Source organism: Pan paniscus, chromosome 4 (genome assembly GCF_029289425.2).
Source record: "Pan paniscus chromosome 4, NHGRI_mPanPan1-v2.0_pri, whole genome shotgun sequence".
Lineage (NCBI taxonomy): Eukaryota > Metazoa > Chordata > Mammalia > Primates > Hominidae > Pan > Pan paniscus.
The window spans coordinates 92,273,414-92,287,709 of NC_073253.2; the positions used below are offsets into that span (position 1 = coordinate 92,273,414).

A 14,296-nucleotide genomic window follows, 5' to 3' on the forward strand; every position below is an offset into this window, starting at 1 on the left:
TTTTAAAGGCTGAATAATTTTCCATTGTATGTATATACCACATTTTGTTTATCCATTCATTCATGGATAGCCCTTTGTGCTGCTTGTACCTTTTAGCTATTGTGAATAATAATGCCATGAACATTGGTGTGCAAATATCTCCTAGAGACCCTGCTTTCAGTTCTTTTGGAAATACACCTGGAAGTAGTATTGCTGGATCATATGGTAATTCTAATTTTAATTTTTTGAGGAACTGCCATATTGTTTTCTACAGCAGCTGCACCATCATTCCAATTTCTCTACATCCTTGCCAACACTTGCCATTTTCTGGGTTTTTGATAGCAGCCATCCTAATGGGTGTGAGGTGATAAACAAGTCTCTTAATTTAGAAATAAAACATAGCAGGTAGAGTTAGCAGTTAACAGAAAAGCTTTTGGGGGTAATTAGTTCTCTCCAGCTCCTTACCATGCATTATGGAGAGAAGATTCAAGCATCAGATGAAGAGTTGGGGTGGAGGATTTGGATAACATTTTGAGGTCTTTCCCAGCTCTGAGATCTTAATAAAGGCAGTAGACTGTGTTTTCTCCCTGCACCCCATTTACTGCTATAGTTCTACCATGAAACTTATCACACTGAATTGTAATGCATATAGTTATTGCTCCATACTTCGTAGTAGCCTGTGAGTTCTCAGAGGACAGAGGCTCTCATTCCTTTTCCGCTCCCTAGTGTCCAGCCAGTCGCCTGCCTGGTTCTTTGTGAGTACTCTGTGAATATTAAATTGAACTGATGTATCCATAGACACACTACTAGGAAAATAGCAGTCACTGAATTAAACTTTTTCTCAACCCTAAATTGTGTACTCAAACTTGTTATTATTACCAACCCTCACACCAGAAACTCCACCACAGCCAACTCTTCGCCTTTGTATTCAGAATATTTTCTTGTTATTCTCATGTTTGACCACCTCTCTTACAGCCTACCTACTGATGTCATGACAACTGTGTTCAAAGTTGGAGCAAAAACTGACAAAGGCTGGTCATTCCTTTTGGGCAAATACATTTCTATAGGCTCTGAAGCAGAGAAGAACAAAATACTAGAAGCACTTGCCAGCTCAGAGGATGTGCGGAAGCTTTACTGGTATGAAATCACCGAGGAATATGATATACAGAAACCAAAAGAATACAGACATTGTGCTCTTGGTCAGGAGCTCATTTTTGAGGGGATCTCTTTTCCCCCCTTCTGTTACAGGCCAGGCCTAAGTTGGACAGTGTGGTGAGGAGACTACAGGTGCTGGGCTTTATCTTTATGGACAAGCAGAAAATCCTTTGCCCAAAAGGGATTACAAGATGTCAGGAGTCACAGCCCCCTCCTACTCCTTGCTCAAAAAGTCTTCCTCCCCTTGGAATGTTGTCTTATACACCACAATTGGTACTCCATATTTTAGGACCAAGGCATTGCTTTGTGCAAGCTGTCATTTTAAAAATGTAGGCATTTCAGAAAAAAAAATCACATATTAAACCTTCTAGGTTCTACGTTCATATGAATTTATTTGTCAGACTTTTCCTTTTTAATATGTGGTGATGAAGGCCCAGAAGTAGGAGTGTCATATGGATGAAGGTAGGGCAGTAAGTAGGGCCTCCTGACAGGAAGAACAGGCAGTGGTGGGGTAGAGGAGCTCTACATAGCCAAGAGGAATATGGAGGTATCTGCTGTAGAGAGCACAGGTGTTAGAAGTCGCACTGAGGATAGAAGGAGGCTTCTGGGTCTCATTACTTCTGTTGTATGATTTTGCTCAGATAAATCTTAATAGTGTCCCAGAGATGTCCTCAGTACCTGTCCAGACCCACTTACCAAAAGATACGCTGTAAATAGTCATTTTCTTTAAAGTATTAGCCAGCCTCTGACTTAAGCAAATAGAGAAAAATCATTGTTTTTAAACTATGCTAGTAATACACTAAGAATGCCCATGATAAAGTATTTAAACAGTACCTAAGAATATAGAGTAAAATATGAAAGTATTTCTCATGATCTTTCACTTCCATTCTCGTTTTCTCTGTTAACAACAGTGTCAGTCCTGGTCTTTGTATTCATCTGTGGGAATGGATATTTGTACATATGTACGTACATACATACATGCATACCTACATATTTAACTGCATTTTAAAAACCATATTAGGTTTATACCATACTCAGTGTTTTGTGACCATCTTTTTAGTGAATGATCAGTCTATGAGATTTTACATGTCACTTCATAAAGCCTGCTTTATATAAAAAAAAAACTAAAGTGTTTTATGGGTTCATAATATTCTGTAGTATGACTCTATCATAATTTATTTAATCCATCACGTTTTGTTGGGCTTTTGTTTTTTTCTCTCCTAAAAATACTGCCACAGTCTTGGAGTGGGGCGTGGTTTCTCACTATAAACAGATAGTATAGCATAGTAGATGAGAACTGCTTTTGTTCAGATGTCGGGCTTTGGTATTTATTACTGTGTGACTGTGGGTCAATTAGATAACGTCAGTTTCTTCAACTATAAAATTGAGTTAGGTAGTATTAATAAATACCTACTTTATAGCATTGTTGTGTCAAGGACTTAGAACATTATTTAGTACATAGTGTCAGTAAATGTTTGCTACGAACATTAATAAGAGTATATTCTGAAATGTATCCTAATTTTCAAATAATTCAAATGGCCTAGTTTTTTTTAAGAATAGTAATATAATTAACCTGCCCATTCAAATCAAATAAGGTTTTTACCAGAAAAAAATACCCACCTCCCGAATTGTAATAAATTCTACCAGAACTTATTTCCTAAATGTTTTTACTATTTAAAAACTATTTATTGTCATGTGACAATATAAGTAAATGCCTATTTTATTGGTGAGTTCTTTCTTCATTTAAAAAAAATGACATTTTCAATCTATAGATCAACCGTAGACTAACGCAACAGTTATTTCTCGATTTGCTACACAGCTTTAATTAGGAAACCATACTAATTTTAATTTAAGTTCAGTCATCACTTCTTCATGAATAATAATTTTGGAGGCTAAATCTGCTTTGCTCTTCAGGTTAATGAAAAGTAGCCTGAATGGAGATAACTTCCGAACACAGAAGCTGTCTTTTATCATTAGAACAGTGGGTCGACATTTTCCTGGACACTTACTGGCATGGGATTTTGTCAAAGAGAACTGGAATAAGCTTGTACAGAAGTAAGTTTCTCAGAGAATTATTAACTTTTAGTATTCTCAAGTTGTGCATTTGAAAAAAGCTCCCAGTGTTTTGGCTCACAGAAGTTAGGATTTGCTGTGAGAGGAAAAATACTTCCGTGACAGTTTAACTGAAACATCTGGAAATTTTCACATTTGTTAACATAATTCCATAGCATGAATCATTTAACAGTAGCATTCCATCTAAGTTCTAATTAAGCCTAGCCTTGCTTGGCACCAGGTTACTTAGCTCAGCGTGGCTACAGACTATTTCATAGCAACCATTTAGCTATGCATATTGAAAAATACCTCTGTATGGCCGGGCGCGGTGGCTCACACCTGTAATCCCAGCACTTTGGGAGGCCGAGATGGGCGGATCACGAGGTCAGGAGATCGAGACCATCCTGGCTAACACGGTGAAACCCCATTTCCACTAAAAATACAAAAAATTAGCCGGGCATGGTGGCGGGTGCCTGTAGTCCCAGCTACTTGGGAGGCTGAGGCAAGAGAATGGTGTGAATCTGGGAGGCAGAACTTGCAGTGAGCCAAGATTGTGCCACTGCACTCCAGCCTAGGCAACAGGGCGAGACTCCATCTCAAAAAAAAAAAAAAACAAAAAGGAAAATACCTCTGCATTGCCAAGGCATCAGTTAAGAACTCACATTCAGCTAGATGCAGATGTAGGTTTTTTGCTTCTTTCTCTGTTTTAAATCAATAACGGCATTTCTGGGTGTACAGTGTGATCTTCGACAATGTTAAGTGGATTAATTGTCTGCATGTTCTGAACTCTTCCCTTTTTCTGCCCACCTTTCCTTCCCACCGACAGTAAGTATGCATAGGGCTACCCCGGTTTCCTCAGTTGCGGTTCCGGGAGGAGGATTCCACTCTGGCTTTGGCATTAAAGACTTTTCCTTGCACTCAGGAACAACACTTTACCAGCAGCTGCCTAATTTTTTTGCTCTTGTTTTTGTGTTTCTTCAGGTTCCCTCTGGGGTCCTATACCATACAAAATATTGTTGCTGGATCAACTTACCTGTTTTCAACAAAGACACATTTATCTGAGGTTGGTTTTGTAAAATGCTAATACAGAGACTGGGCAACCCTCCGCACACCCCGACCAGGCTGCTCAGTTTTAGTGAGATGGTGGATTTTCATGCTAATTCCTTCTCTTGTCTCTGTCTTCCTTTATCAGTACTAATGATTCTGCATTGTGATTACTTCTAGAGGGTGACATATATGATAATGAGGAAAAATTCTGATTCCATTCTCTTCCCTTGTCTCCCTAATACAAATAATTTAAGTGGTCATAAATTTGTTTGGAAGAATTGCATTCTTGGGGTGAATTCATAGCACCAAGCCTTTGGACTCTACTTTATTTATTGTTACTTAAACATCTCCTTGGTTCCATTTTAAGTTAGAAAAATGTATCTGTGTGGGAGTAAAAAGATTTCCTTTTTAAAATCATTTCAGATATCACCATACTTGATTGGGAACTCCATGTAGATACCTTGAATATTAAAGTACTTCTTTCTACTTCTTTCAAGATAGCAGCACAGCCATCACTAAGTTAAAGCTTATTTTAAAAGCTGGGGTTACCTGAGGTTTATTGTCCTTTTCTTCTTTTGAAATTCTTCTGTGTGAAACTTACAGGTTCAGGCATTCTTTGAAAATCAGTCAGAGGCAACCTTCCGGCTTCGTTGTGTCCAGGAGGCTTTGGAAGTCATTCAGTTGAATATCCAGTGGATGGAGAAGAACCTCAAAAGTCTCACATGGTGGCTGTAGCATGCACAACCGCACCTCATTTTGTTGCCCATTCAGAGAGCTTGTAAGCTTGGGCTCTGCCGCTTTTGCAAAAGCCAAGGTAAAGCCAGGATCGCTGCCAAGTTGTTTGCACTCTTTGGAGTTCTAGTTAGCTCAGGGCCTGACTGTATTTTTCATCCATCTTTTCTGAAGTGTCTTTGGGCAGTATGTAGTTATTTATTACAAAATTATATTCACCTAAATGCCAACCATCTACAAAAACAATGAGTAATTTTTCTACTTTGAAGATACACAGATGGGGAAAAAAACCCTGTTTTGGAATTCTGTTCTATTCCTCAGTATCCAGAAAGTTACTGACACAGTAAAACAAGGAAAGTTCTACCCTAAGAGCCGCCATCGCTTCAGGCCGCTGGTTTGTCAGCCGTCTGTTGCTTCTTATTGATAGATGGCATTGGAATGTGGTACAAAGTTAGCTCTGAAGAATATGGTAACGAAGACAATAAAGCATGCACTGTAAGAACTGACCTCAGGTGTGCAGATCTACTTTGATTTGGGGTTTTGATTAATTCTTTATTTTTCTGAAAAAAAGTTTAAATAATGTCTGTAACTATTGTGTTTTTTTCCTGCCGAATAGCCAGGTGCTACAGATTTTTAAAATTTTTGTTGTATTGAAAAGCTAAACAAGGCCAAAAGGTTAAATTTTTGAATATTTAAGACTTTCTTTTTCATCTTTTATAGCGTTACCATAGGAAACTGTTCCAAACTGAGTTAGCTTTAATTATAATTATTTTATTCATAAATGGTGATAGTCCCCAGATCTGTACACCTTTATCACTCCCTGCCGTAGATATACTTTAGGTTAGTATTTCTACATTCGTGGCAAGCATTTTGGTAACACCAGTGGTTTTCATTGTGACTTTTATCACTATTACTAAGAATGCAATTTAAGTTGCCTTTTGGCATCATAGATCATAGAAACTTTCTCTCTGAATCATACCCATGTGTGAATTTTCATTTTATATGATAGTGTAGCATATTAGAAGCATATTTTAAAACAGAGCCTTTGAGAAATTGAAAAACAATTATTTGAAGTTCACCATAGTACCTTAAAGGAACAAAGAGAATGTGGGATAGGAGTAACTTGAATTCGTGTTTAGTATGGTGGGCTTTGAATTTTTTTCACTATCAAAAATAGTGCTTTTGTTTAGTTAAAAATTGTAGTTTTTCTTTTTTTGTGTGTCCAAACTAACATAAAAGGAGTGGTCAAAGAAGGAAAGAAGAAAAATGAGGGAGGATGTCCGAAACTGTATGGCATTTTACTCCTTCTGAAAGAGAAATACTGTACTTGAATTTTTGAGCTATGCAGACTTATACCTAGATTGTTGTGTTTCTTTGATTCTTAGGAGAAAAGCTTTCTTCCTAATAATTCTTGAGAACTTTATATTTTGTTTGAAAACAGTTTCTATGTACATAAAAAGGGTAGTTACCCATTTGTGAGCACTTAAAACACTCCACAGAGTCAGACAGTGGGAAAGGTCACCCTTTTTTTATTCGGCAGGTATCAAGTTAGAATGTATGGAATTGTGAATAAAATTATATTTTATTTTATGAAAATATTTTTATATAATAAAATTTAAAAGGCTGGTAAGCTAAAAAAATAGTCTTCTTTAATCCTAGTGTGTTTTCCCCAATTTAGTCTTTTCTAAAATTTATCGGTTTTAGAGTAGAAAATATTATATCCTGAGAATCACAGAATCATCTAAATATGTCTTATTCAACTGAGGTGATTGTAAGTCTTTATTCTTGTGTTTTGGTTAAATGAATGATAATTTAGTTGATAGTGAAAGTTAATGTGTTTTTATATTTTTAGAGTGAGGGAAAAATACTAAACTTTTGAGAGTTTTGTTGTCGTTGCTGGTTTTTTACCATGTGGTACTAAATTCCACTTTGATACAAAATTTAAATTTTGTAACTTCTCAAAATCACTTAAGATTCTTAAGTTTTACCTGTGCTTCTTGACATCGCTCGTATAATGTATGTTAGTTAACTCTGCATATGGCAAATCTTGTCTTGAATTATATCATTTCTCTCCCTCTCTCTCTCTCTCTCTGTGTGTGTGTGTGTGTGTGTGTGTGTGTGTGTGTGTGTGTGTAGTGTGGGGGGTATTGTTATGAGTAAAACTTTATCAAAACTTGGCCTGAAAAAGAGATAACTCATGATCCATTGCTATCTTTATTACTCAAAGGCTGTTCATTCCCATTATACCAGATCCATAATAGTTGTAGTTTTTTTGATGTTGTTGCCCTTACCTTAATTATTTGTAGTTTTAGTAGGCCTTGCCTCAGTTTTTCCCACAGAATTCCATAATTTTAATGTTGAACTAACCCATCTATATAGGACTTCTAAAAACTACGTCAGGAATGTAAGGTTAAATGAGAGGTAGAACTTGTAGTGTAATAGGTATAATGGTAGCTTTCAAAGTTTTATCTTCTCAAAACATTGTCTTAGCCAGTGTATTTCTGAGAACTCAGACTGAAGCACAGAAGTCACAGTATGCTTCTTTTATTTAAGCACACAGATTCATGACACAAGTACTTGTTGAACAAGTGTTCTCATTGCAGAGAAATCTACTTGAATATAAAAGGGTCATCATACTAGATTATTAAAAAAGAATTGGAAATCTTGAGTTGTGGAAGAAATGTTTATGCTTTGGAGATCTAAAAAAGTTATGAATGTAGGAATTAGATAAGTCCAGTTTGTTCTGTTAATATAAAATGGTTAGATATATTAAACTGCAAGTAGTATCAGCTTCACCATAAGCTTGGGCCTTCCTCCATCTTGTTTTATTTAAGTCTCTTTAAATGAAATTTTGTTGTCATTGTTTCAGCGTTCATGAACTTTCTTACTATCACAGGTTCTACTTTAATTTTCCTTGCCATATGTGTTTCCATTTTGTGGGACATTAGCCACCACAGGAACACAAGAGTTGTCAGAAGACTCCTGGGTATAGAGAGCAAATCAAGCTGCATCAGTATTATAGGATACCAAACAGAATCCTTTCTATTAGGAAATAAGAAATCAGTTAAGTGTTGGCTGGGCACGGTGGCTTATGCCTGTAATCCCAGCATTTTGGGATGCCAAGGTGGGCAGACCATTTGAGGCCAGGAGTTCTAAACCAGTTTGGCCAACATGGCAAAACCCCATCTCTACTAAAAATATAAAAATTAGCTGGGCATGGTGGTGCACACCTGTAATCCCAGCTACCTGGGAGGCACGAGAATCACTTGAACCCAGGAGGCGGAGGTTGCAGTGAGCCAAGGTTGTGCCACTGCACTCCAGCCTGGGTGACAAAGCGAGACTGTCTCAAAAAACAAAAAACAAACAAAAAAAGAGTTAAGTGTTGATTTTGTTGGATTACTGACAGTTTGTTGAGGTGGATTTTAAAAAGAGTCTATTTAAACCAAAGTACCTGGAACCATAATCTGCCATCAGATTGCTAAACATTCACATAATCCCCATGTTTCATGGGGCTTCAGGGAAGGCAAATACATCTGAGATGAGCCACCTCCAAGGACAGCACTTCCTGGGCTGCAAAACTAGATGTGGATTTTGTTACTTAGGCCTGTCTAAAAACTGAGGCCATGGATATGACATAGCTTTTCTTCTCACCTATGCCTTTGTTACTTTTGTGTTTATTGGAATTAAATCTCTTTTTAAAGAGCTTCCTTCCCCCTTCACCCCATTTGTATTTTTAAAAACTAAGTTATATATATATTTGCTTGTTTTTGCATTCTTTTATTTTGTGCTCCATTCCCTGCTTTGCCAGTTAAGTACTACCTGAAAAGTAGCGGTTCAAAAGTATGGTAAATCTCCTCCCTTAACCTTATTGCCTGCGTGGGTGACAGCTAATAGAAAAGTTGATCGATTTTTTTCAGTGGTTTTTTTGGGAGTATATACTTTAAAAATGTACATACATGTTTTTGATAGTTTTTATATTATTTCATTTTGTATATTTTTTTCCTGATGAAGAGTGATATATCATCCTATGAAAATTTCATCTACCCTTCCCATTTTACCTGTGTGGGCAGTAGCTACAGACTAGTTATTTGGTTTCCTTCTTTGGAAGAAGGTGGTGATGTTGAGAGGAGAGCAAGGTATATTCTTTTAAAAGTGTGTACAGATGTTTTTGCTATTTTGTGTTATTTCATTTTGTATTTCATTCATCCATTTTGTGGACGTGTAGATAAAACGCGGTGGTCCAAAAGCATGACAGATGTCCCCTTTGCGTTTCTCCTTATTGTTCACATGGACAATAACTGACAGAGTAGTCCTAGTTGCTGTTGTTTTGATCTAGTCTTGGGGCTGGGGTTGTATGTTATTCTTTCAAGTGTGTATAAATATTGTGCCACCTTTTTATACTTCATTTTATACTTGTTTCCTTGTATGGATGCATATATACTTAATGAAAATTGAGGTTCAGAGTATGACAAATCTCTTTTCCCTTTTCCTAACTGCCTATTTAGGCAATAGCTAATAGAGTAGTTTGTTTTGTTTTGGGGTGTGGGGGAGAGTGGAGTATGTACTTAATGTATATAAATAAACTTGCTACTACATTGTATTACTAATTTGGTTCACACTGTGTCTTTCTCATGGATGTGAAAGTACCAATGAAATGTGGAGATCTCGATGTATAACAGTCTCCCATTCTCCTCATCCCTTATTGACTGCTGGGCAGTAGCTAACAGAGTAGTTGTCAAGAGGTGAGGGGGAGGGACAGGGAAGATAGGAAAATGCACTTAATGTATATACATGTTTTTACTACTACATTGTATTAATTCATCGGGTGCCCAGACTGAAAGGTACCTAATGAACCATGGAGTTCCAGATGTATAACAGTCTCCTCTTTTCCCTTTCCCTTATTGCCCATGTGGGCAATACTTAAGAGTAGTTTGGGTTTATTGAAGATTTTTTGCTAGGAGAGAGAAAATTTTTTGCTAGGAGAGGTTTCAAGGTAAGAGTATATACTTTAAACATGTATATAAATGTTTTTGCTACTTTTCTGTCACTACCTTTCTTACCTTGTCCTTTACATGGATATATGAAGAAAATTGAGGTTCAGCCTGTAGCAGCTCTCCTCTTCTGCCCTTCCCTTAGATTGTCTGTGTGGGCAGGTGTCTAAGAGAGTAGTTGATTAGCTTCAGGGATTCTTTGGTGGGTGTTGGGGTATATACTTTTGTATATGTATGTACATATTGTTATTTCTTTATTATAGTGTTTCATTGGGTACCCGGTCCTTCACTTGGATGTGTAGGTTCCTAATGAGCCATGGAGTTATGGATGTATAACAATCTGTTCTCCCTTTACCCTTGTAATGTATATGGGCAATAATTTTAAAGTAGTTTGGATTTTTTTAAGTTTTGAGGGGTGGGAGGGGTCTAAGGCAGAATATATACTTTTTAAAAATGTATATATACTTTTCATTTACTATATTGTATTATTTCATGCTGTACCCAGTCCATTGCTTGGACTTACGGGTACCTAATGAAACGTGGAGGTCCGGATGTATGAAAATCTCCTCTTTTCCCCTTTCCTTATTGCCTCTGTAGGCAATAATTACAGAGTAGTATAGATGGTTTTTCTTTTTTATCCATCTGCCTATCTCCAGGAGGATGGGGTGTGCACTTTTAGAAATGTCTATAAATGTTCTTGCTCCTTTTTCCTGTTACTTCATTGTGTGCCAAGGCCTTTCCATGGATACTTAGGTACGTAATGAAAATTGAGGTTCATTCTATGAAAAAATCTCCCCTTCTCCCCTTCCCTTATTGCCTGTCTTGGCAATGGCCAGTAGAGTAGTTATTTAAGGGATTTTGTTTTTTTGTTTTTTTGTTTTTTTTGGTAGGGGAGGTGGGGAATTTCTGGGTTTGTCTTTTTTTTAATGTATATAAAAGTTTGCTAGTTGTTGTTATTGTTATTCTTTCACTCTCAACACAGTTTTTTGTTTGGAGTTGTAGGAATCAAATGTAATGAGGGACCCAGACCCGAGAGTGTGGTAAATATTCTTTGCCTTCCTCAGAGCCTGTATACACAAGCAAGTAGTATGTGAGCACTACAGGGCTTGGGTTTTGGTTTTTTGCTTTTGAGGGTTTTAATGAGGAGTGGGATTGTTGAGAGGAAAAGGCAAGATATATAATTTTTTTAATGTATATAAATGTTTTGCTCCTTTTTGGTGTTAACTTCATTTTGAATCTGGTCCTTTGTATGACCACTTAGGTACTTAATAGTAATAAAGTTGAGATTGACTCTATGAAAAATATCCCATACTCCCCATCCCTCATTGCCTAGGGGGCAATGGTAGAATAGATGTTTGGTTTCTTTTGGGGGTGTCTGAGTGTGTATGTGTGTGTATACACACACAAGAACACACATTTATATACTATACACACACATTTTAATGTATATAAATATTTGCTACATTCTGTGTGTTATACAATGTGGTACCCAGTCCTCTGCTGGGACATGGATGTACATAATGAAACATGGAGGTCCAGACGTATGATAACTCTCCTGTTTCCCTTCCCTCATTGCCTGCAGGGGCAATAGTTTCATATCTTGGGTTTTTTATTGTTTAATTTTTTTTTTATGGGGAGGGGTTCTTTGGGTGGGTAATAGTCAGGGGGAAAGGACAGTGTCTATACTTTTTAAAGATGTATATAAATGTTTCATGTTATTGGTTTTGTACCTAGTCCTTTGCATGGATATATAGGTACCTAATGAAAATCGAGGATCAGTGTATGACAAATCTCCCATCCTCCCCTTTCCTTATTGCCTGTGTCGGCAATAGCAAGTAGAATAGTTGTGTGTTGTTTACTTACTTGTCTGTTTTGGAGAGATTTCTATTTTTGGTAGGGGAATATTCTTAATATGTTTTCATATCTTTATTTCATTTTGTAGTCTTTTGCATGGCTATGTAGGGACCTAATGAAAGTCGAGTTTCATAATATGACAGCTCACTTCTTTTCCTACATATTTCCTCACTTAGCAGTAGCTAGTGTAGTTATTTTGTGGTTATTTTATTTCATTCTCTAGGATCTATTCCATTAAGGATGCAAGTGTGTAGATGCATATATATCATTTGCTTCTTTCTTCCACCATTATTTTCCTTTAACACTTAGTCCCTTGCAAGGGGTCTGACTATACCTAACAAAAATAAAGACGTACTAAATCCCTGCCATCTGGCTGGAAGGTGTAGCAGTGTATTAATGTAACTAATAGCAACAGGTGTGCAGCAGATAAGACAGGAGAAGACACTCAGCTATGGTTGAGTTGTGAAAGCTAATTAGATCCAGCATTTCTTATGTTGATTCAGATTGAATGAGGTAGTGAAAAGGGACCTGTGCTTTTGTAAATTCTAGGAAGGCAAGAGGACAATATTGAATAAAGGTGTGTTTAAACTTCATTGCTCATATATCTTTTAGTAACTGGTAAACCGGCGAAGCTGATAAGCCAATAAGAGTGCTGTCTAGAACGCATTTGCAAACCCTTAAGAGTAGCTTCTTTTTGAGGCCTGGACTTCTGATTCATCTATAGAAGTCTATTACGATTCCATCAATTGCATAGCTTGTGTACCTGGTAGAAATTGTGTCTTGGAATGACCCTTTCGAGTTATTGACATGGCTCTGATGAATAGAACATGAGCCCCAAAACTAAATCCAAAAGGAATTTTCTATCTTTCATCCCCCACATGTGGCAAGACAAGTTGGCCCTTTCTTACCCAGAGGTCTTTTGTGTGACTGCATCTTTCTCCTCCGTTCTCCATTGTGTGCTTTCCATTTTGTCTTTAGTGCCTATACTGTTAGGTGTTTTCTTCACTGGCATTCACAAATTTAAGCCATTGCTGCCTCATTAGCCTTGTATTTTGTGTGCATATCATGTATCCAGACCTGTATGTTCGCTTTAAGCATTCTTATATCACACTGTCTCCTCATCTACCATATGGTAAATGTTAAAACTCCACATTTGTCTGCATCAGGGAAAATGCATGGGCACACATCCTCCCTCCCTCCCTCTCTGCTCTCCTCCCTTCCTTCAGGCCTCTTAGCATTGTTTGTTTTCCCATTTCTGATACTACTACTCCATGCTGAAGATTTGCCATATTACTATTTTGGAAACATTGAGTGATAGAACTCCTAGAAAATTTGCAAAGAAATGTTACATACTGTATATCAAACTCTCAGGTTCTAGTGTTGAAAAAGTAGCCTATACTTTGCTATTACTTATACCTGCTGCCATAGAAAAAAATAAGTTTATTCATGACACATTTACATTTGATCATAAATAAAAGAAAAAAGGGCACCTTTTCGGAGTTAGTCATGGTAGTCATTAGTGATATTTCTGAACAGTTCTTAATTTAAAATACTTCAAAGGAAGTAAAGGTCATGGCTTAGCTGAAGGAAATGCTCCAGAAATTGGACTGTGTAAACCATCAGTACAATAATACGCTGTGTATGTATGTGTATATAAAATGAGAATTATGGCATAATTGGAGCATTTGCATTAATCAACAAACTCACATTGAGACAAAACTTAGTTTTACAGCTGTCTTGATTAAAGCCAAGTGTTCCATGTTGCTGTGAAGAATAGCCTCTTTCAAATACTTTGGAAAGTAGTTACTTGGAAACTTGTAAAGGTATTACATTTTTATATTTAAACACCTATAGAGATCTTCAATTCCTTGAGTCTGAGCTTGTGGGTGGAATTCTAAATTTGTATCATAATCTGTCTTTTGTGAAACATTTTGAAAATATGTATATATAATATTGTATATGCAAATTGTGTTGTTTCACTTGTAAAGGGAAAAGGCTTATTTTTCTTTATATTTCTGATAACTTGTTTTGCATATGACCAGCACTGACTGAAAGGCATGTGTAACTGCAAACACTGTTGCTTTTTTTGTGAAATGAAAATAAAAGTATTTAAATACAAACATTGTGTGGACTCTTTGGATTAATGTATATATAAAGTGGTATCTCTTCTTAGGTTATGACCTCTACCAGGGCAGCTCCTGTACTCATTGTCTTCTGTGGTTAGTTTTTTATTTCACCAGTATCCAGTGTCTTTATTGCATATACCTCAGTTGACATTTGACATTCGGAGGTGGCTAATTCTTTGTTGTGGGGGCTGTTCTGTGTATCATAGGACATTTAGCAGCATCCCTCCCATGCCAATTGCAACTAGTTGCCAATAGTAACTCTTGTCCCCAGCTGTGACAACTAAAACCTCTCCTCCAGACATTGCCAAATGTCCCCTGAGGTTAGGGTTAAAACTTTGAGTGGATGCATAGGGCGGATAG

The 14,296-nt window shown here is 37.0% G+C and overlaps 1 protein-coding gene across 1 annotated transcript in view; it reads left to right on the plus strand.

Annotated features, from left to right (window-relative positions):
- The window catches only part of LNPEP (leucyl and cystinyl aminopeptidase), a 103,092-nt gene extending 89,162 nt beyond the window's left edge, over positions 1-13,930 (plus strand). The window contains exons 15-18 of the mRNA XM_034960259.3: positions 955-1,116; positions 3,049-3,189; positions 4,168-4,249; positions 4,837-13,930. Coding sequence (XP_034816150.1) covers positions 955-1,116; positions 3,049-3,189; positions 4,168-4,249; positions 4,837-4,968 — 517 coding nt within the window. The 3' untranslated portion in view covers positions 4,969-13,930. The remainder of the gene's footprint in view (positions 1-954; positions 1,117-3,048; positions 3,190-4,167; positions 4,250-4,836) is intronic.
- Positions 13,931-14,296: the final 366 nt, after the last annotated feature.